Raw genomic sequence first — 23,568 nt, 5'->3', positions numbered from 1 at the left:
GCTTCACCTGGGCACTGCTTACCCCAGGAGGCTCCAGGGTGGTGGTGCAGTGCATCTAAGGCAGACTCACCCCTGCCCTGGGCCGGTAGCACTCTCAAAAGCAGACAGCAAACTCCATCCATCCCAAGCGCTGTTGTCCCCCTCTCCCCGTTCTGTGGAGACAGAATACAGGGTGGAAGAGGGGGCACCCCAACATCAGCACCCCTCCTCTCCCTTCCCTGCTCTGTACTGCAAGCAGGAGGCTCCCGGGGGGTGGGGAAAGCTCTAAGGCAAAGGGCAGGAGATGAGCACAGCAATGGGGGATGGGGCAGCTGAAGTGCTTTGCTTGACAGCCTCTTGGCCAAACCAGTCAAGATCACCTGTCAGAGGCTCCAAAATCTACCAGAGAATGTGCCTTACACTTTCCTGCACTGGTTTAAGTCTAGATTTAAATACACTGCAAGGCAGTCTAGTTTTAAGTGCACTGTAAGGCAAGAGGCACAATTTCTTCTGTGATGTGTTCATGAGCATATGGGAAATGAGTAACTGAAGAACTATGTTTCCCTGCCACAGCATGACAAGCCAAAGAACTTAAGACGCAGATATTTAACTAATCAGATAGTCGATAGAATTTTTATCTCCTACCCGATTAGTCGATAGGCAGCCCGGGTCAGTCCCAGCTCACACAGGGTGTGGAACCAAACCCCGCTGTAACTCTGCAATTTTAAACGCAGTAGGAACCGGGGGACAGGCTACCCAGCTCCTACTGCATTTTAAATTGCAAAGCCGCAGCAGGGTTTGGTCTCGTCCCCAGCACAAGCCAGGACTGAGCCGGGCCCCTTCCCACTGGGACCTCGTACAGACAGGGGCTGCTTCGTGGCAGAGCCTCTGTTCCACACACACACCGACCGCTGCCTTTATCAGCAGCGATCTACTGGGTGGTGGTCACTGTCCTAAAGTAAGGAGCTGCTTTACAGTCTGGCTACGTCTACACTGGCATGATCTTGCGGAAGAGTTCTTGTGCAAAAACTCTTCCAGAAGAGAGCATCTACACTGGCATGTGCTTTTGCTCAAGAGCATTTATGCCAGTGTAGACGGTCTCTTGCACAAGAAAGTTCTGATGGCCATTTTAACCATAGGGCTTTCTTGCGCAAGAAATTCATGTTGCCTGTCTACACTGGCCTCTTGCGCAAGAACAGTTGCACAAAAGGGCTTATTCCAGAGCGGGAGCATCAGAGTTCTCACACAAGAAGCCTTGATTTTATACATTAGAACATCAGTTTACTTGCACAAGAACACGCGGCCAGTGTAGACAGGCAGCAAGTTTTTGCGCAAGAGTGGCCGCTTTTGCACGAGATTGCGCCAGTGTAGGCACAGCCGAATCTTTCTTTTTCCTTAGACACTTTTCCCCAGAATAAACCCAGTTACAGGAAAACCACTGCACAGACTAGTATAGTACTTACAAAATAAATAATCTCTTGCGTTTGCCATTATGTTTGCTACTGGGCTTTGAATGATGTTGCAAATCAGAATTTGATTCGGTAACAGTAGACAGATAAAAGTACTTTACTTTCGGGTAATTAGAGGGACGATGAGAGAACCCCACCCACCCAAATATAAGCAAGTAATTCCAGAGAAACTTGACCTACAGATTCGAGATTACCACATGGCATGACATCCATACCAGAGGCGTTTATATGAAAGAATTGGCCATGTTTCTGCCAATCAGTATTGGGTTTTGTGGTGAGGTTTTTTTCTCCTTGCTCTTTCTCATGAACTAAAAGGGATCGTATTTCCTCTCTTGTTAACATATAAGGTGGTACCTTCTGCTGGCTTGGGGAAAGAGCCTAATGCCCATCCCCTACCCTCCCATGCCTGCCACTAGCCATGCAAATTTAATTAATAACATTTCCAGCACTTTCTCTCCCAGGACTTGGATGAGGCACAAGAAATAAAACATCCAAGGTGGAATCTTTTGTTCCCTTCTCTTAAATGTTGAATGGTGTTAATCTTAACACTTCTGGTGACTGCCTATTTTGTCCTATGCTATGTTTAAAACAACAACAACAAAACAACCAAACACTAAATGTGACATGCTTTCTTCCTGTAGCCCAAATACCCAGGACCGGGATGACTTTCACAATATAAATCTACCAAGGTGGGGCCTTTTGTTAATTCCATTTAATATCTTTGACATAATTCTGAAAATGCTTGCTAACTTGACTGGCCTTTACTGATGTGATAATACCATTTGCTTCAGTGGGACGACAGGCTGAACCTTGCTAGTCCAGCACTCTCCAGTATAGTAATATCCGTGGTCCAGAATGATTTGAATTAGCCAGATGTCCACTTCTCATGGGCGTCATCGAATTTCCTGTGGTCCTGTAGAGTTTTTTTATATCCAGCAGTTTTGGCTCTCAGGGTTCTGTGCTCTTTAGTTCTAATTTATCCCTAAATGACTTCTAAGAGCCCAATAAGCAGAAGTGTTGGTAGTGCTGATATAAAATATTGACTACCCGTGGTCTGGAAAAGTCTCTGGTTCGGCATTGGTCAGGCCCTGAGGGCGCTGGACTAAAGAAGTTCAACTTGTGTAGATTTGCAGATGTATCTCCCTTGGACTTGTAGTACTTTTAAACAAGTTATGCTCTAATAATGCTATATTTTTGGTAAACTAAATGTTCAGTGTTTTCTTTCAATGAAAAAACAAACCAATATCACACTGACGTTCAAGAAAGAAAGATTATACAGTAGCATTTTTTTAAAATTTCTTTTATATTTAGATGCTGGTAAATGTGAAATAACTCAATAATTCATTGGACTAGTTATTTTCTATTTTGTGATGTCTTTTTGTAAACCAAAGTTCCATTGTTCTTCCTCCATAGCAACCGTACCTACCTCCTGGAGAACTTACTGGAAATTGAATTACCAAGGTAGAATTTTACTTAGTTTCTTTTAAGCATTTGATCTGCTTTGAGAAGAGCTCTGGGGTTCCTGAAGGATGATCATCTATGCTTGTGGAAGTCCACTACTATGGTTTAGCATTGCATTTGTGTTTTATGAATTGTCAAGAGAGCCTGATGTCACTGAGGGAACGTCTAGATTACAGTCTTTTGTTGACAGAAGTTTTGTCTGTCAACGAGGCTTCTGTCGACAAAGAACGTCTAGACTACAACCAGTTCTGTCGACAAAGTGGCTTGCAAAGTTCTGTCGACAGCGTAGATGCAATAATGCCTTCTGTCGACAGAAATCTGTCAACAGAAGGCATTATTCCTCGTAGAATGAGGTTTACCGCCATCAACAAAACTGCTGAGTTCTGTCGACAGAACTCAGCGGCAGTTTAGATGCAGGTATAGTTTTGTTGACAAAACCCTGTAGTCTAGAGACACCCAGATTTACATTAGCTTGGATATTACCTACCTCTCAGTAGTGATATCATGGATTTCCCTCTATGAATGTTACCAGCCTGCACTTCTATTATTCAAGTTCTGAGCCACACCCACTGCTCTATCAAGGTGCCCCATTCCCCACCAGCAAAATTTTTCTTCTCCGATCCTGCATGCTCACACTGCTTTTCTAATGCACATCATTCCTGACTTTTGCTATCTCCATCTGAGCCTCTCTTAAGTATAGATTGTCAATGAAGACACACAATGTAGGGGTTTTCTGATCCGAACCAATATTAGAGACCATTAAACTCATGTTCATTTGTGACCTGAACGAGGATTTAAACTCAGGCAAGAGGTATAGTTAAAACCCTTTCCTGAGGAGTCTTGAGTATTGGTCCCTGAGGGTATGTCTACACTACAGCGCTAATTCGAACTAAGTTAAGCTAATTCGAATTAGTGCATCCAGACTTAAAAACTAGTTCGAATTAGCATTTTGCTAATTTGAACTAGTGCATCCACACTGATTGGACGCAGGGACGCATTTAAGGGCGGCTGAAACCAGTTCTGGCAGGGCATCAGGTCAGCAGTTGCTTTGTGTGGCTGCTGTCTGAGGCTATCTGAGGCTCGTGCTTAAAGGGACCCCCTGGACAGCCGGTTCTCAGCTTTTCCGCTTGCTTGCCTACCTCGCCGAGGGACAGCAAAGCGTTTTTCTCTGCGCCTGTCTGTGTCGGTGCTTCCCTTCGGGGCCGCCGCCGCAGGAGGCAACATGGAGCTAGAGCTCGCCCTGCAGTTTCTGGTGCAGTTTGTGGACTTGCTACTGCAAGCCTGCCAGCAATGGCTGGAGGCTGCCTGGCACCACTTGGTGCATGTCAGCCTCCTGCCTCTCCGCCTGGCCTCCCTGGGGGCCATGGAGGAGCCGCAGCGGCACCCGGATGCCGGCGTGCCCCGCTGCATCTGGCGTCTGGACACCAGCACTGACTGGTGGGACCACGTCATCCTGGAGAGCTGGGGAATCAGGCAGTGGACCCAGAACTTCAGGATGAAGAGGGACACCTTCCTGGAGCTCTACAAGTGGCTCGTCCCTGGTCTGCAGAGAAGGGACACTCGCATGAGGCCCACCACCCCCCCTCCAGAAGCGTGTGGCCATTGCCCTCTGGAAGCTCTCCACGCCGGACAGCTACCGATCCGTCGAGAACCAGTTTGGCGTGGGGAGATCCACCGTTGGAGCAGTGCTCATGCAGGTAGGGAGGGGGATTGCAAGGAGGGGAAATGGAGGGATATGGGGAAGAGGAGGCAAAAGTGTCCTGCACCGGAGGGGTCGGTCTGTCCCGGCCGTACTACACGCCGCCCAGGGGGGTTGCTTCCGGGAGTGGGATGCGGGGCACTGCCAGGGCACGAACACTCCCAGCCACCCGGGCGCCCCAGTGATTCATGCTTTGCTGTGTCTCTCTGCAAGTGGTCAAGGCCATCAACAGGGTGTTGCTCCGCAGGGTGGTCCGCCTCGCCGACCCGGACACCGTCATCCGGGGGTTCGGCACCCTCGGCTTCCCCAACTGCAGGGGAGCCATCGACGGGATGCACACCCCCATCCGTGCCCCGGAATACCAGACCTCCCAGTACGTGAACCGCAAGGGGTACTTCTCCGTGCTCTTGCAGGCCGTGTGTGACCACCGGGGACAGTTCACGGACATTAATGTGGGCTGGTCCAGCAAGGCACACGACGCCAGGGTGTACCAGAACTCCTCCGTGTGCCAGAGGCTGCAGGCCGGGACCTTCTTCCCCGACCGCCAAATCAGGGTCGGGGATGTGGACATGCCCGTGTGCCTGGTGGGGGATGCGGCCCTACACGGGGCACCTCAACCCATCCCACCAGGCCTTCAATGCCAGGCTGACCAGGGCCCGCATCATCATTGTGGGGGCCTTCGGGCAACTGAAAGCCTGATTTAGATGCCTCCTCACCCGTCTCGACCTCGCAGAGCACAATATCCCTCCCATGGTGGCAGCATGTTGTGTGCTGCACAATTTGTACAAAAAGAAAGGGGAGGCTTTCCTGCCAGCCTGGATGGCTGAGGCTGACTGCATGGCTGGACATTACGCTCAGTCCATTAAGCCCAGCGGGGGGCCGTCCGGATTCGGGAAGCCCCGCGGGAGAGCTTCCATGTGGAGGAGGACTGAACTCTCTCTGCATACCCCACTGGGGCCTTCTTCCACCCTCTCCCCCTTCCCCTCCCTAAGCCCCCTTCCTAATATCAAATAAAGACACCTTTTTTGCCAACAAAATTCTCTTTTTATTTTACATAACTGGGGTGGGGGGAGGGATGAATGAGGGTGGGAGAGGCGAGGGGGAAACCTGGGAGGAGGGAGCTGGAAGGGGAGGAAAGGGAGGAAGGGAAGGGAAAGCTCAGGCTTGGGGGTCCGGCTGGCTCTCCCGTCTCGCAGCACTGCGGGTGTGAGGGTATTGGGGGGGAATGTGTGTGGAGGGTGGGGCAGGAGGGATGGGGGTGCAGAGGAAGCAGGAGGGGGAGCAGGGGCAGCAGGAGCAGGGGGAGCAGGGGTGGGAGGAGGAGCGAGAGCTCGGGCAGCCGCAGGAGCTGGAGCAGGAGGAGGCAGGAACCTGTCGGCCAGGGTCTGGAGGTGGCCTCTGAGGGCACGGCTGTGCTCCTCCAGCGCCTCCAATCTCCACTGGTGCAGCCGAAGGTCCTCCTGGACCCAGTGGTCCTGGGTGCGGAGCTGGTGCTCCAGGAATCGCAGGTGCCGCCGCTGGTACTCTTCCTCGTTCCTGGCACGCCTGCTGGCCCAGGTGCGGGTGGCTTTTGCAGGCGGGGTGGTGCACCCTGCAGTCCCAGGTGCTGCGGCTGTGGTGAAACAAGAGCAGCGGTCAATTCTCCCTGGGGACAAGGTGGGTGAAACCCAGCCCCCCCCCTTGCAAGGCCAGGGCCCCTGCATGACACCCAGCTGCTGCTCCATGGTGGGCAAGGCCCAGGTGCACGGTCCCTGGGCTCCCTCTCCCCCCACAACCTCCCATACACATAAGGGGAGCATGATGGTACTCACATGTGGAGGCCTCCCCGGCCTCGGACGACACAGGCATTATGCTCTGTGGGATGCCTCGAAGGTCCTGGGTCCTGGGCAGGCTACCGGCAGGCTCCTGGCTCTCGGCATCCTCCTGCTCCTCCTCCGTGTCTGGGATGGGTCCCTCTGCCCCGGGGTCGATCACCACCCGGGGGACATAGATGGCGTGAGACCCCAGAATATGGTCCAGGGCCTCAAAGTGGGGGCAGGCCTCCGGGTCGGCCCCTGGCTGGCAGACCCGGGAGTAGGACTGCCGCAGGTCGTTAATTTTACAGCAGACCTGATCCCGGCTCCGCTGGTGGCCTCTGGAGGCCGGCCTGCAGCCATGAGGCTGTAGACAGCCGCGTTCCTGTGGCTAGTGCGGAGATCATGGACGTTGGAGGCTTCCCCCCAAACTTGGATAAGGTCCACGATCTCCGCACTTGACCAAGCGGGCGCCCGCCTCTTGCGGCCCTGGGCAGGCTTGTGTGAGCTGCCAGCCTGGTCCCGGGAAGAGGGGGAGGGCTGGGTGGCAGCGGGTGGCTGGCTTATCCCGTGCCAGGTGCAGGGTCTCCTGGCTGGGTGCTGGCAGGCTTGCACCTGGCACGGGCACTGTAGCCAGACCGTGGCCCTTTAAGGGCTCTGGGGCCGGGAGGGGGGCAGAAGAGTTTCCCTGGTGTTGGCCAGAGTGGCCACCAGGGCAAGCTGGGAAGGGCTAGCCTCTCACTAATTCGAATTAAGTGGCTACACAGCCCTTAATTCGAACTAGTTAATTCAAACTAGGCGTTAGTCCTCGTGGAATGAGGTTTACCTAGTTTGAATTAAGCGCTCCGCTAGTTCGAATTAAGTTCGAACTAGCGGTTCGCGTGTGTAGCGCCTATCGAAGTTAATTTGAACTAACGGCTGTTAGTTCGAATTAACTTTGTAGTGTAGACATACCCTGAGTGGGGGGAATCTTTTAGCTGTAAACTCCAGAAGGATTTTTTTTTAACAGCTATGAAAATCATTCCTTAACTTTTTTTGTTTTCATCTTTTCCCTTTAGAATGATTTACTCAAAGCCACAGGTTCTAAAGCCACCGTAAGTAAAACTAAAAATAAGTGTTTTTGTTTCCTCCAAGATATAACTAAAATTAATAGACTAAAGTGAAACCAAAATGATTAAAGAAGTTTCTGAACTTAGAACCATAAGCTTGAAAGGGACCTTGAGACATAGGTGCTGACTTTCCCTTTAGCTGGGGGTGCTCAATCTCTCCTCTACCCTCGTTCCCACTTTACCCATTCCCCCAAACTCCCAGTCCAGCCCCACCTCTTCTTGCTCTGCCCTGCTCCTGTCCCAGCTCTGCCCGCATCTCTTCCTCTGAGCATGCTGTTTCCCTGCTCCTCTCCCCTCCTCCTGGAGTATCCCGAATGGTGCAAAACAGCTGTTTGTGGGAGTGGGGGGGGTGCCAAGAGGAAGGGGGAGGAGTTGGTCAGCAAGTCCGCTGGTGGGCAAAAGTCACTGGGGGGATGAAGGAGCTTGGCTGCCTCTACATTTTTCCTGTGGGAACTCCAGCCCCTGACACCGATGGAGTCAGCAGACTGATGGGGGGCAAGGGAGGGAGAAGTGTGTGGGTATGTATTGGGGGTAGAGACTGTGTTTTGGGGGACATCAGAATGTTGCTTTGTAAGTTCAGACAGCTACACAGCAATCTCTCTCTCTCTCTCTCACACACACACACACACACACACACACACACACACACACACACACACACACACACCTGTCTCTTTGTACAGCAGCATGAGCATTCCACTGAATGGCTTGCTCTGTGTCCCAGCTCAGATCAGCCGGATGTCAGAACTAGAGCTTTGAAAGGGGATATGCATGTGCCGGGCAGACAGCCAAATTCAAAATAATGAGCAGAGTGGCCACTTGAGGGATTATGGGACATATCCGGAGGCCTGTGACTATGTAGAAAACTATTGAAGTGTTTACACTGGCATCCCAGTGCTGTAGCCACAGCGCAGAAAGCTCTATGCCTCTTGTTGAGGTGGTTTACCTAGAATGCAACAACTGTGAAATTAGTGCTCACTAAGTACCTTGCCAGCATGGACACTTTAGGAGTTAAATCCCTGGGAGCTGGTTTACTGCCCTGTAATTTCCCAGTGTAGACAAGGCCTAAATATTAACTAGACCATTCCTGATAGCTTTTTGTCTAACCTACTCATAAAACTCTCCAATGATAAAGATTCCACAACTTCCCTAGGCAATTTATTCCCATGTTTAGCCACCTGACAGGAAGTTTCCCTAATGTCCAACCTAAATCTCCCTTGCTTATTTATCTTCAGTGGTTAAGAAGAACATTTTTTCTTCCTCCTTTTTGAAACAACCTTTTATATACTTGAAAATGGTTATAATGTCCTCTCTGTCTTCTCTTTCATAATAAACAAACCCACTTTTTCACTCTTCCCTCATAGGTCATGTTTTCTAGACCTTTAATAATTTTTGACACTCTTCTCTAGACTTTTTCCAGTTTGTTCACAACTTTCCTGAAACGTGGCACCCAAATCTGGAAAAGATGTTTCTAATTGAAGCTAATCAATGTGGACTAGAGCAGAAAAATTACTTCGCGTGACTTGCTTACAATATTCCTGATAATATATCCCAGAATTATGTTCAATATTTTTTGCAACAGTGTTACACATATTTAATTTGTGGTTCACTATAACCCCTAGATATCATTGTACAGTACTCCTTCCTAGGCAGTCATTTCCCGTTTTCTATGTGTGCAACTAATTCTTCCTAAGTGAAGTGCTTTGCATTTGTCCTTACTGAATTTCATCCTATTTATTTCAGATCATTTCTCCTATTTGTCCTGATCATTTTTAATTCTAATGTTATTCTCCAAAGCACTTGCAATTTCTCCCAACTTGGTATCATCCATAACCTTTATAAGTGTTCTCTCTACCATTATCTTATTAATTGATGAAGATATTGAACAAAACCAGAGCCAGAACTGATCCCTGAAGAACTCTACTCATTATGATCTTCCAGCATGACTGTGAACCATTGACTGACACCAGTTTTCCAACCAATTATGCACCCACCTTGTAGTAGCTCCATCTAGGTTGTATTTCCTTAATTTGTTAATGAGAAGGTCATGTGAGACAGTATCAAAAGCCTTTACTAAAGGCAAGATAAACCATATCTACTGCTTTCCCCACTCCCCCATCCATAGGTCTTGTTACCCTGTCAAAGAAAGCTATCAGTTAGGTTTGACATGATTTATTCTTGACAAATCCACGCTGACTGTTACTTATCACCTTATTATCTTTTAGATGTTTGCAAATTGATTGCTTAATTATTTGCTCCGTTATGTTTCTGGGTACAGAAGTTAAGATGACTGGTCTGTAATTCACTGGATTGTCCGTGTGTTAATGTATTCATACAAAATCTCAGAAACACCTGGATCATTAAACAAAGTACAACCCAGGATTTTTTATTCAGTTACAAACTTTATGCATGATGGATAGAGGCCAGAGCAGTGTACCATTAGTTAGCTGATAATTTCTTATATTATTACTAAATCTTAAAGGGTTAATCCAGAGAGATTCCAATAACCTGTTACATTGTATAGCCTTATTCCACAATGCCATGTGAGTTTGTGGACTTGTGTATTTCTGTACACCTATTAGGGTATGTCTACACTACAGCACTAATTCGAACTAATTAGAATTAGCGCATCTAGACTTAAAAACTAGTTCGAATTAGCATTTTGCTAATTCGAACTAGCATGTCCACACTGAGTGGATCCTGAACTGAGGTTAAGGATGGCCGGAAGCAGTGCCGGCAGGGCATCAGATTAGGACTTAGAGTGTGGAGCTGCTGCCTCAGGCTAGCCGAGGGCTGTGATTAAAGGGACCCGACCCCGACCCCGGACAGACAGTTCTCAGGGGTTCCCCGCTTGCAAAGCAGTCCTGGCTTGGAGTGCCCTGAGTGCCCACACTCGGCACATAACAGCATTCGGCCATTAGCCCGGCTGCACTTGCCGCAGGCTGCCAGCCGGAGGGGGGATCAATCAAGGGGCTTCAGGAGAGTTTCCACCCCAAGGAGCCTGCAGACCCAGCACAGTCCTCCCCATCAGGGGCTTGTACCCCATTCCTCCCTCACCTCCTTCCACTTACCCTTCCCCAGCCCCCCTTCCTGATGTACAAAATAAAGGATACGTGTGTTCAAAAATAGAAACTCTCTTTATTGAACAAAACTTGGGGAGACTGGGAAAAGAAGGTGGGAGGAGGGGAAGAGAGAGGGTGGGAGAGGGGAGGGCAACTAAAATGGTCAGGGGTTTGGAACAGGTCCCATATGAAGAGAGGCTAAAGAGACTGGGACTTCTCAGCTTAGAAAAGAGGAGACTGAGGGGGATTTGATAGAGGTCTATAAAACCATGAGTGCTGTGGAGAGGGTGCATAAAGAAAAGTTCTTCATTAGTTCCCATAATAGAAGGACTAGAGGACACCAAAGGAAAGGAATGGGTAGCAGGCTTCAAACTAACAACAGAAAGTTGTTCTTCACAAAGCAAATAGTCAACCTGTGGAACTCCTTGCTGCAGGAGGCTGTGAAGGCTAGAGCTATAACAGAGTTTAAAGAGAAGTGAGATAAAGTCATGGAGGTTGGGTCCATGGAGTGCTATTAGCCAGGGGGTAGGAATGGTGTCCCTGGCCTCTGTTTGTGGAAGGCTGGAGATGGATGGCACAAGACAAATGGCTTGGTCATTGTCTTCGGTCCATTCCCTCCAGGGTACCTAGTGTTGGCCGCTGTCGGCAGACAGGCTACTGGGCTAGATGGACCTTTGGTCTGACCCAGTACGGCCATTCTAAGCTCAGGGCTCAGGGTCGGGGGTCTCAGTGGACCACCTTGATTTTCATGCCAACTTGCTCCTGGGTGGCCAGGCTGGCAGCTATCCTGCCCTAGATGGCCACTTTCCTGTGCCTAGTGTGGAGGTCGTGGATGAGGGCTGCACTAGACCAGGTGGGCACCCGCCTCTTGTGGACCTGGGCAGGCTCCCGGGAGCCGCCAGCCTGGTCCCGGGAAGAGGCGGAGGGCTGGGTGGCAGTGGGTGGCTGGCTCATCTTGTACCAGGTGCAGGGTCTGCTGGCTGGGTGCTGGCAGGCTTGCACCTGGCATGGGCACCGTAGCCAGCCCGTGCCCCTTTAAGGGCTCCGGGGCCGGGAGGGGGCAGAAGAGTTTCCCTGGTGGTGCCCAGAGTGGCCACCAGGGAAAGCTGGGGAGAGCTAGCCTCCCGCTAGTTCGAATTAAGTGGCTACAGAGCCCTTAATTCGAACTACTTAATTCGAACTAGGCATTAGTCCTCGTAGAATGAGGTTTACCTAGTTCGAATTAAGCGCTCCACTAGTTCGAATTAAGTTCAAACTAGCGGTTTCTATGTGTAGCGCCTATCAAAGTTAATTCGAACTAACCCAGGAAACTACAGACCGGTCAGTTTAACGTCTGTCCCAGGGAAGATAATGGAGCAGGTAATTAAGGAAATCATATGCAAACATTTGGAAGGTAATAAAGTGATAGGGAATAGCCAGCATGGGTTTGTGAAGAACAAGTCATGCCAAACTAATCTGATAGCTTTCTTTGATAGGATAAAGAGACTTGTGGATAAGGGAGAAGCGGTGGATGTCATATACCTAGACTTTAGTAAGGCATTTGATACAGTCTCGCATGATATTCTTATTGATAAACTAGGCAAATATAACTTAGATAGGGCCACGATAAGGTGGGTGCATAATTGGCTGGATAACCGTAGTCAGAGAGTTGTTGTTAACGGTGCTAAATCCTGCTGGAAAGGGATAACAAGTGGAGTTCCGCAAGGGTCTGTTTTGGGACCTGTACTGTTCAATATCTTCATCAATGATGTAGATATTGGGATAGAGAGCATGCTTATTAAGTTTGCAGATGATACCAAACTGGGTGGGGTTGCAACTTCTTTGGAGGATAGGGACATAATTCAAAATGACCTTAGCAAGTTAGAGAAATGGTCAGAGGTAAACAGGATAAAGTTTAATAAAGAGAAATGCAAAGTGCTCCACTTACGAAGGAACAATCAGTTACATACATACAAGATGGGAAGCGACTGTCTAGGAAGGAGCATGGCGGAAAGGGATCTAGGGGTCATAGTGGACCATAAGTTGAATATGAGTCAACAGTGTGATGCTGTTGCAAAAAAAGCAAATATGATTCTAGGTTGTATCAACAGGTGTGTTGTAAGCAAAACTCGTGAAGTCATTCTGCTGCTCTACTCTGCACTAGTTAGGCCTCAGCTGGAGTACTGTGTCCAGTTCTGGGCGCCACATTTCAAGAAAGATGTGGAGAAATTGGAAAAGGTACAGAGAAGAGCGACAAGAATGATTAAAGATCTAGAGAACATGACCTATGAAGCCAGGCTTCATGAACTGGGCTTGTTTAGTTTGGGAAAAAAGAAGATTAAGGGGGGACATGATAGCGGTTTTCAAATATCTAAAAGGGTGTCACAAGGAGGAAGGAGAAAATTTGTTCCTCTTGGTTTCTGAGGACAGGACAAGGAGTAATGGGCTTAAAGTGCAGCAAGGGAGGTTTAGATTGGACATTAGGAAAAAACTCCTAACTGTCAGGGTGGTCAAATATTGGAATAAATTGCCAATGGAGGTGGTGGAATCTCCCTCTCTGGAGATATTTAAGAACAGGTTAGATAGACATCTGTCAGGGATGGTGTAGACGGAGCTTGGTCCTGCCTTGAGGGCAGGGGGCTGGACTCGATGACCTCTCGAGGTCCCTTCCAGTCCTATGATTCTATGATTCTATGAATTAACTTTGTAGTGTAGACATACCCTTAGTTATCTATTTTTGAACTTTAACACACAGATCTGGTAGTGTCTTTCTAAGTGTTGTGAAGGCAACTGCCTCCGTATTTCTTACTTCTACAGTGTGATGCTAAAGAAAACTTCCTCTTCCACAGGAGAAATGACGTCCTTATGATGACTCCATGGTTTGCGCCAATAGTTTGGGAAGGGACCTATAACCTCGATATCCTGAATGAGCAGTTCCGACAAAGGAATGTCACTGTAGGACTCACGGTTTTTGCGATCAAAAAGTGAGTATGGCTTATTCACAGAACTATATGTTAGTTACGAAAGGTGAAAGATAACCACTAAGCGGAGTGGGAATCTGTTTTGTGTATGTGTGTAGTGATGGTGTATCCCTTGCTCATCTCACCCTTCCTAGCAGGGGTGTTGTTGGAAGACTGCTGATTGACTTAAAACACATTTCAGTGACAGGGAAAGGACTGGGGTTTCACAGTGGGATGGAGGAAGAAATTAGAAGGATCTGGCATCTGTGAAAAAGGGTCAAGTTAAGCTGCTTGTTGTGTGTATCAGAGAGAGGGGGTCTGAAAGGATTAGCAACTATGGAAGCAACTATGGTTTTTGCACAAAAAGGAGTATGGATGGGGTTTTTTTTGTGCTAAACCCCCGTTTTGCGCAAGATCCTTATGCCTGTACCGGAGAGGCGGGAAGATATTGCGCAAAATGGTGTTTTTGTGCAAAAAAAAAAAACAGTCCACACTGCTCCTTTTTGTGCAAAAACCCCTGGCGCGAAAAGAAACCGCAGAAAATATGCTAATAAGATCATGACTTATGCTAATGAGTCCCTTATTAGGATATTTTCTCCTGGAAGAACCAGCAGTGAAGACATAGCCTAGGTGATCTTCTATCTTCTCACTACACTGTTATCCCTCTACTTGGGGTGGAATATTTCAGAAATAGAACCATGTAACTAGGAAAAAAACTCTTTCCTCAAGAGTCCTTCTTTCAAAGGAAGAATTTCACTTTCATGTTGAGCAGGGCTTTATCAGATTTGTAAATGAAGGAAAATACTTGGTGGCTTGTGACGGACCCACACATGCTATGCCAAGACAGATTAAGGAACTATTTAGTAACATAAGTATTTTGCAACAGCTGTGCATGCCACAGGGAAGTGTTTGTTAATCCTGCATAGGGCCCTACCTAATTCATTTTCTATTTTGATTAATTTCATGGTCACAGGATTTTTAAAACAATACATTTCATGATTTGAGCTATTTAAATCTAACATTTCATCGTGTTGTAACTGTAGGGGTCCTGGCCCAAATCGGAGCTGAAGGGGTATCACAAGATAATTGTAGCGGGGGGGAGGGGGTTGCAGTAATGCTGGTGGCAGCGCCGCCTTCAGGGCTGAGCAGCTGGAGAATGGTTGTTGCTGCCTGGGATCCGAGCTCTGAAGGCAAAACCACCGCCAGCAGCAGTACAGAGGTAAGGATGGCATGGTATAATATTAACCACCTTTACTCGTGCACTGCAGCTGGTAGCAGAGCCGTCCCTAGGGTACGGCAAATCAGGGAGGCTGTTCCAGGCCCCCTGCTTTGGGTGCGCCGCTTCCGTGTGTGTGCATGCGTGTGTGTGTGTGTGTGTGTGTGTGTGTGTTGTGCAGGGCTTGGGCTCACTCTCCAGCAGTGGCAGCCCTAGGTACCGACTCCGTGGGTGTTCTGAGGTCCACGGAAATAATGCTGGGTACTCAGCAGCCTTCAGGCAGCCAGCTATCAATGCCTTTCCCTCCCCCATCACAACCTGCTTACTGGTGGGCCCTGTGGCTCAGCGCCTTTCCTTATTGCCTGCTTCAGATCAGTAGTTTTGTGGCTTGTGGAGGTGCTGGGGGAGGATAGGGGAGGAGCAAGGACAGGCCGCCCCTCACAGGACTTGCACATGTAGAAAGTAACCCTCAGCCCTGTTGGGATGGAAAGATGATGCCTGTTATAATGAGGTCTCCAAAGCTGTGTCAACAGTCAGGAAATTGGGATCTGGGATTTCCCACCAGTGATATTGACTGTAAGAGCTGCAGTGTAGACCAGGTGCTGACGTTTTAAGCCTGTCGTTCAACTCCCCTCTGAGCAAGAGGGAGGCCTCAAGATTCTGGAAGGGGGGAATTAGAGTAGGAGTCTCCCCCACCCAGCTCTCTGGTGATGGAGGGAGTGTAAGGTTCCTACGAGTTGTCTCCTCTTGCTCCGTGGAAAAGGGGAGAAGGGCAAACCATGAGTTGAAGAGCTACTCCAGTGACTAATTGGTTTACTTACACTCAAGGCCCCGCTTTGCTTTCTAGCCCCACCCCCTTCACTTCCCCTGTTCCAGCCTGGAAATCACAGCCCAGCACCACCACACTGACCCAGAGACTGACCAGTGCTGGAGAACCCGGCCCAATTCTACACTCTGACTAGAAAATGGGAGCAGCAGGGTCGGCCAAGAGTGGGTTGCCTCTGTGATTTCAGTCCTCAGCTCCCAGCTTCACACCCTGAGAAGCAACTGTGTGGAGGTGACCACTCCCTGGAAATTAGTTCTACATTTTGTTTTCATCCTTTCCTCCCGTAAGTGACTCAGCTGTTACCTCCATTAGGAATCTTATTTCCTTCATGACAGAGTTGGAGCTGCAAATAGCTTCCAGTGAACACACCCATGAAGAGCAGGCATCTCCCACCACCTTCCATTAAAACCAGTTGCAGCCTATAACAGTGTTCCTCAGCCTGTGGTACACATCCCCTTAGGGCTACATGAGAGAAGTCTGGGGGGTACATCAACGCTAGTGAAATTTAGCAAAAAATGTCTGGGCTTTTGCCCTGCAAAGGGGATCAGGGAGGGGGAAGTGGCACGTGTATGTCAAATTGAATGTTCAGAGCTGCGTGCCTGGATGTTAACAGCAGCTCTGCGCACACCCCAGTGCTGGTGAGAAAAGCGCATGGCTGCAGCTGCGGCAGTTCTGGTGAGACCTGGAGCAGTTCCAAGTTGGGGGGCAGATTTGGACAGGGAGAAAAAAAAAAATCTCTTCCACTGCTGCCTCTCTTAGAATCATAGAGCTGGAAGAGACCTTAGGAGATCATCAATTCCAGCCCCCTGCCCAAGGCAGAACCAATCCCAACTAAATCAACCCAGCCAGGGCTTTCTCAAGTTCATTTTCTCTCTCGTAGCCTTCCCGGGATGCTCCAGCAGGAAGGTGGCTGAACCTGGAGATGCTCATTGCCCCCACCCCCGCCAGCAGCTCAGTACAATGCATCCCCATCGCCCCTTCCCGGTGGCACTGCGGAGAGGAGCTAAAAGGCGGTGAAGCGGCACAATAAGCTTTGCTCCAAAAGCCCCCCTGCATCAGTGGCGTAGCGAGGGAGGGCAGTTGCCCTTGGGCACCACGCTAGGAGGGCCCTGGGCTGAGGTGGGAGCGCACAGCCTGGTACTGGCAGGCCACTTGCTCCCTGCAGACAAGCCACCAAGGCAGGTCTGGGCAGCAGGAGCAGCCATTTCAAAGGTAGGGTGCAACAGTTAACACGAACTAACAACTTAGTTCGAGTTAACGTTTGACTGCCGTGTGTAGCAGCGGGCAGTTAGTTCGGACTAAGGGGATTTAAAAATGGTGCCCGGACGGGAAGGTGCAAATAAAGGCTGGGGTATTTAAATCCCAGCTTCATTTGCAACTTTGAATGCCTACATTAGACTCCTTAGTTCGAACTAGGGGGCTAGTGTAGACGTACCCTTAATGTTGTCTACAGAGCAGTTATTTTGAAATAAAGCATTCTTTCCCCAACTTCCCTTAATCCTCATGCAATGAGGTTTACAGAAGTCAGAGTAAGAAGCCCGTTATTTCGAATTTATTTCGAAATAATGAGCTTGCTGTATAGACGCGTGCTGTTATTTCGGAATAACTGACATTATTCTGAAATAACGCTGCTGTGTAGACATGCTCTTTGTGTGCATGTATCATTCCTGCATTTGAAGTTAGAAATATGAAATATAAATCTATTTTACTAAACTAGACATGCTAAGTAAGGGCCATTAGTAATACTCAAGGAACGGAATGGTCCAGTACTCAGAACAATGATCTGTGAATAGTTTTGTTTTCCCTGTTAGCCTGGACTATGGGTGGTCCTGTTTAAGGCTGGCAACAGACTTGGTTGGGCCCTGGGCAATGTTAGAGGAGGCTCAGTTCTAGAACCAGCAAAAGGAGTGGAACCTTGTCAGTAGGGACAGCCAGCCCTCTGCACCATGTAGACTGCTCTGGGTGGGTCTCCGGCAGTGCTTTAAAGGGCCCGCACTCCAGGCAACTGTCTCCTTTTCCTACTCCCCCCATCCCATCGGTGACCCTGGTTCTGCCAAGGCCTGATGCTGAAACCCATTTTGGATGCTGTATTTTTCCACTGGAAGCATGAAGAAGTTGGAAGTGAACACAAAGAATTCCCATCTTTGGCAAAAGAGATATAAAGGTGGGAAACTAAACAATAAGGGCTGCTGGCAGACATAAGGACGCCCCTCCTTACCACCCAAGATGATTGCTAGAAACATCTAAGACTAAATAAGGGGGACGATCAAGCCCAGTCTGGGAGGCAGTCCAGCCTGTGAAAAAGGACGATTAGAACTACAGCTAGGGCAAAATATTGTATGTAACACATTTCCTAGTGTATTAGGCTTAGCCAGGCCCACCAACAGGGAAGGGAAATGGGACAACTGCAGTGTTGAGGGCCAGCTGCCCTAGCTCTGCTCCTTCCACCCATGGCCCTGCTCCCTCTCCCCTTTCCCAGGGACCCAGAAGGTCTGTTGGTGCTTCTGGATTTAGCTGGTGTGTTTTGTTTTACTTCGCTTAGTAACTTACTTTGATCTGTCTGGTATTATTTGCAAATTGCTTCAATCCTACTTTTTGTACTTAACAAAAGCACTTGTTTATATTCAGTCCTGTGTAAATAATTGTTACCTGAGGGGGAAACAGCTGTCCATATCTCACATTCATTGAAAAAAGGGGGTGAACATTTTATGAGCTTGCTTTGTGTAAAACTTAATACTGAGTAAAGTGTATTTAGCTGGGATTCTGATCCCACTGGGGATGTGCACCTGAATGCCATGTCAAGCCCATTTGACTGAGCCTTCCCAGAGCTGAGCTGAGTGTTTGTTTTACTCTGCTGTGGGCTGAGTCCCCAACTCTGTGCTATTGCTGGAGGAGACCAGAGGGTCTGGATCAGCAGGACAGGGTGGTGAGACACGCCAGAGAGCCAGCCCTCCACCACTCTCCAGGAGCAGTCTGCCGGCTCCCAGGAATGCCGCACCACCCCCGAGCACACAGTGCATGTGCAGGCCCGCCCGTGGGGCGTGAGGCAGCCCCTCCCCCCAGGGTACACGGGCCCGCCTTAAGGGCGCATGGTGCATGTGCGGGCTGGCCACAGTCGCTGGCGAGCAGCCCAGGGTCCGCCCCTGGGGTGCACAGCGCATGTGCTGCCCAGCCCAGCCTGGCCAGCACCGCTGACACACGTGCCGGGTCATGCAGGGCCCCGCAGCCATGGGGGGAAGGGCGTTGCTGGCCGGTGCTGCAGGAGCTGGGCATGTGGCGCCTGATGGCAGCTGTAAGGGACGCCGCATGCCTCTTACAGCTGCCATCAGGTGCCCCCCATCGGTTGGCACCCTGGGCAGCTGCCCGGCTCGCCCATGCCTCAGTCCGGCTCTGCTGACAGGGCCTGGAGAAGGCGGGCACCTTCCTGGTCCAGAGTGGAGATCATGGACCTTATTCAGGTTTGGGAGGGATGCCCCCAATGTCCATGATCTCTGCACTAGACGGAGGAATGCGGCCATCTATGGCAAGGTAGCTGCCAGCCTGGCCACCAAAAGCCACATGCGAACCCAGGAGCAGGTTCGCATGACAATCAAGTTGGTCCAGTGAGACCCCCAACCCTGAACCCTGATCTTCCCCTCCCCCTTCCTCCCGTTGCTTCCCCCTTCCAGCTCCCTCCTCCCAGGTTTCCCCCTCCCCTCTATCACCCTCTCTCCTCCCTTCTCCCACCTCCTTTCCCCAATCACACCAGAGTTTCATTCTCCACCCCCAGTTTTGTTAAATACAGTTTGTATTTATGAAAAAACGTATATTTTATTTTACATCAGGAAGGGGGGTTGGGGAGGTGTAAGTGGAAGGACGTGAGGGAGGAATGAGGCATGAGCCCCTGGTGGGGAGGACTGGGGAGGCTCTTAGTGCTCCTTAGGGTAGAAGCTCTCCCACAGGGCTTCCTGGATGCTGACAGCCTCCTGATTGGCCTCCTGGATGGCAGCCTGCAGAAAGTGCTGCCAGGGTTACAGCAAGACATCCAAAATGAGCACAAGAGTGCCCAGGGGCAGCTCTGGCTCCACGGTGCCAAGTGCTGTGGTGTCCCGAGTCAGGACAACCAAAGCAGACAGAGACAAAAATGTGCTGTGCCTCAGTGAGGTAGGCAAACAAGCAGGGAAAGGTGATTACAGGCTGTCCAGGGGGGTATCCCTTTAAGCACAGGCCTCAGATAGCCTCAGGCAGCAGCCACACAAAGTAACGCCTGACCTGATGCCCTGCCGGATCTGGTTCCAGATGGCCTAAAATACGATTCAGCATCCACTCAGTGCGGGCGTGCTATTTCGAAATAGCAAAACGCTATTTTGAAATGCATTTTGTGTGGAGACACGTTATTTCGAAATAAGCTATTTCAACTTAACTATTTCGAAGTAGCTTATTTCAAAATAACATTGTGGTGTAGACAGAAGGCGTTATTCCCCGTAGAATGAGGTTTACCAAATTCGAAATGAGCGCTGTAGTGGTTTGGCTGTGTAGACGCTAGGAAAGTTATTTCGAAATAAGGTCTGTTATTTCGAATTAACTTTACTGTGTTGACATACCCTAAGGCAGCTTTTCAATGTTGTACATCAATGAGACACGACACATTAGGACAGAAAGCACAGAATACCAGGTCATTTTGAAAATACAGGGCCAATCTGGGAAGATGGAATGATAGAAATGAGGATTGAATTTGTCCAGGATACTGGAGCTAACTTTCCCACCCTTGCAAAAAGTTTAATAGGATTGATAATGATTACATGCAGACAGGACTTAGAAAGACAAAACCCCAAGCAATGTAACACCCCTATATATGATGCTGGCACAATGGTTTGCAACTACCCCAGAATCAATATCAGTTAGAATCTCTTCCCAATAATATTTTGGGTATAAGTAGCATATTTGTATCCTTTGTTTTATAAGGAAGATTGCTAAATGATTCCTGGTACATCTTCACGCTTTTTGTTTTGTAATGAGAAATGGGCTTACTTAAAAATGCCTAGCTTTGAATCAGAAATCAGTTTCTTCAAGCAAGCCTAAATATGTTGCAAAAAGGTCTTCTGGAGCATCCAAACTGCATGTGGCCAGTAACTGCATTGGAAATGACTGTGAATGAACAATTCCAGTCTTCACTCTGTGCTGTATATCTATTTACAGGCAGTCCCCGGGTTACATGGATCCGACTTACATCGGATCCCTACTTACAAACGGGGTGAGGCAACCCCAAACTAGCTGCGCCCCCTCCCTCCCAGCAGACCGCCGAGACGCGCCGCGGTCCTGCCGCCCGCGTCCTCCATGGCGAGAAAAGCCACTCCGTGTCTCCCTGGTCTGCAGGACTGAGGGAAGTGAGGTGTGGGATAATAAAACTGAGCTCTGGAGAAATGTTTGGCTAGAGTTTCCCCTACAATATGTACCAGTTCTGACTTACATACAAATTCAACTTAAGAACAAACCTACAGTCCCTATCTTGTACGTAACCCGGGGACTGCCTGTACTGTATAAAGAACAGCCAAACAAGGACAAAGACCGGGAGGATGTTTCTCATTCACTACTACAGAGTTCTAAAGGGGCAACAAATGAGGTTGATGTTAATTTCTAAGAGCTACAGTGTACAACTCTCATGTTCATCTCTCTCATAGTCAAATGAAGGGGGGTGGATATTTGCAGTGTAACTGTAAAGCTCCCTCTCTCCTGTTGGGTGTGAGTTGAATTCTGGAAGATAGTGATGCCTCAACTGGCCCTTGAGGGGTTTTGATGGATGTTTTAGAGTTTCCTTTGCTGGCTCGCTCCAATATGACAGCAGGATAAGGCTCCTAAGTGCTGGTGGTCCTAGTTCCCTGGCTGTTTCCCAGCCATTGATGTCAAACCACTGCCAAAGATCTTGGCTCATCACTGGCTACATGGCGGGGAGCTCTTATAACACTTGGTTCAGATACAGACAGGGTACATGTCAGCTCTTCACTTTTCTCCTTCCTGGCTGTGGGGAAGGATAGAGCGCCATGGTGTCTGTGCTTCATTTCTTGGCACTTCCACATGTATTCATGGGCAGAGCACTTGTGTAATCTGCACAGTATCTAAGGGTACGTCTACACTACAACGTTAATTCGAACTAACTTAGTTCGAATTAGTTAATTCGAACTAAGCTAATTCGAGCGAACGGATCCAGACTAAAAAACTAATTCGAACTAGCGTGTCCACATTAAGTGGACCCTGAACCAGGCTTAAGGATGGCCAGAAGCAGTGCCGGCAGGGCATCAGAGGAGGACTTAGAGCGTGGAGATGCTGTCTCAGGCACCCCGGACAGACAATTCTCAGGGGTGCCCCACTTGCAAAGCAGTCCTGGCTTGGATTGCCCGGAGTACCCACACTGGGCACATCACAGCACTCGGCCATCAGCCCGGCTGCACTTGCCGCAGACTGCCATCTGGGGAGAGGGGGCAATTGGGGAGCTGCAGGAGAGCTTCCACCCCCAGAAGCCCGCAGAGCCAGCCCAGTCCTCCCCATCGGGGGCGCGTACCCCATTCCTCCCTCACCTCCTTCCACTTACCCTTCCCTAGCCCCTCTTCTTGATGTACAAAATAAAGGACAATTGTGTTCAAAATGGAATCTGTCTTTATTGAACAAAACTGGGGGAGACTGGGAAAAGGAGGTGGGAGAGGGGAAGAGAGAGGCTGGGAGAGGGGAGGGCAACTAAAATGATCAGGGGTTGGGAACAGGTCCCATATGAAGAGAGGCTAAAGAGACTGGGACTTTTCAGCTTAGAAAAGAGGAGATGGAGGGGGGACAGGATAGAGGTCTCTAAAAGCAGGAGTTGGGTGGAGAGGGTGCATACAGAAAAGTTCTTCATTAGTTCCCATAAAGAAGGACTAGAGGACACCAAAGGAAAGGAATGGGTAGCAGGCTTCAAACTAACAACAGAAAGTTCTTCTTCACAAAGCAAAGAGTCAACCTGTGGAACTCCTTGCTGCAGGAGGCTGTGAAGGCTAGAACTAGAACAGAGTTTAAAGGGAAGTGAGATAAAGTGGTGGCGGTTGGGTCCATGGAGTGGTATTAGCCAGGGGGTAGGAGTGGTGTCCCTGGCCAAGATTTGTGGAAGGCTGGAGATGGATGGCACGAGACAAATGGCTTGGTCACTGTCTTCGGTCCATCCCCTCCAGGGTTCCTAGGGTTGGCTGCTGTCGGCAGACAGGCTACTGGGCTAGATGGCCCTTTGGTCTGACCCAGGACGGCCATTGTAAGCTCAGGGCTCAGGGTCGGGGGTCTCAGTGGACCCCCTTGATTCTCTTGCACACCTGCTCCTGGGTGGCCAGGCTGACAGCTCTCCTGCTCTAGTCGGCCACTTTCCTGTGCCTAGTGCGGAGATCGTAGACGAGGTCCACGATGTCCGCACTAGCCCAGGTGGGTGCCCGCCTCTTGAGGTCCCGGGCAAGCTCCCGGGAGCCGCCAGCCTGGTCCCGGGAAGAGGGGGAGGGCTGGGGGGCATCGGGTGGGTGGCTCGATCCGTGGCAGGTGCAGGGTCTGCTGGCTGGGTGCTGGCAGGCTTGCACCTGGCACGGGCACTGTAGCCAGCCCGTGCCCCTTTAAGGGGTCCAGGGCCGGGAGGGGGGCAGAAGAGTTTCTCTGGTGTTGGCCAGAGTGGCCACCAGGGAAAGCTGGGGAGGGCTAGCCTCCCACTAGTTCGAATTAAGGGGCTACACACCCCTTAATTCGAACTAGCTAGTTCGAACTAGGCTTAATCCTCGTAAAATGAGGTTTTCCTAGTCCGAACTAAGCGCTCCGTTAGTTCGAATTAAATTCGAACTAACGGAGCGCTAGTGTAGCGCCTATGAAAGTTAGTTTGAACTAACGTCCGTTAGTTCGAACTAACTTTGTAGTGTAGACATACCCTAAGACCTCACTCGCTCCTGTAGCACAGACTCCATCAGAGTCATGTACAATGCTTTGGAGAGCTGAATGTGGCTCAAGAGATGAAGGTTGATAATCACCAGGGTTTG

The 23,568-nt window shown here is 49.6% G+C and overlaps 1 protein-coding gene across 2 annotated transcripts in view; it reads left to right on the top strand.

The window, feature by feature from the left end:
• The window catches only part of LOC102451371 (histo-blood group ABO system transferase-like), a 41,198-nt gene that overhangs the window by 15,893 nt on the left and 1,737 nt on the right, over positions 1 to 23,568 (top strand). For both annotated transcript variants that reach the window (XM_075905817.1, XM_075905816.1), the window contains 4 exons: positions 2,090 to 2,137; positions 2,862 to 2,909; positions 7,460 to 7,495; positions 13,401 to 13,535. In XM_075905817.1, the coding sequence (XP_075761932.1) occupies positions 2,090 to 2,137; positions 2,862 to 2,909; positions 7,460 to 7,495; positions 13,401 to 13,535 (267 nt within the window). The remainder of the gene's footprint in view (positions 1 to 2,089; positions 2,138 to 2,861; positions 2,910 to 7,459; positions 7,496 to 13,400; positions 13,536 to 23,568) is intronic.

Source organism: Pelodiscus sinensis, chromosome 22 (genome assembly GCF_049634645.1).
Source record: "Pelodiscus sinensis isolate JC-2024 chromosome 22, ASM4963464v1, whole genome shotgun sequence".
In the NCBI taxonomy this organism is placed as follows: Eukaryota; Metazoa; Chordata; order Testudines; family Trionychidae; genus Pelodiscus; species Pelodiscus sinensis.
This window is presented reverse-complemented; position numbering and strand designations above follow the sequence as displayed.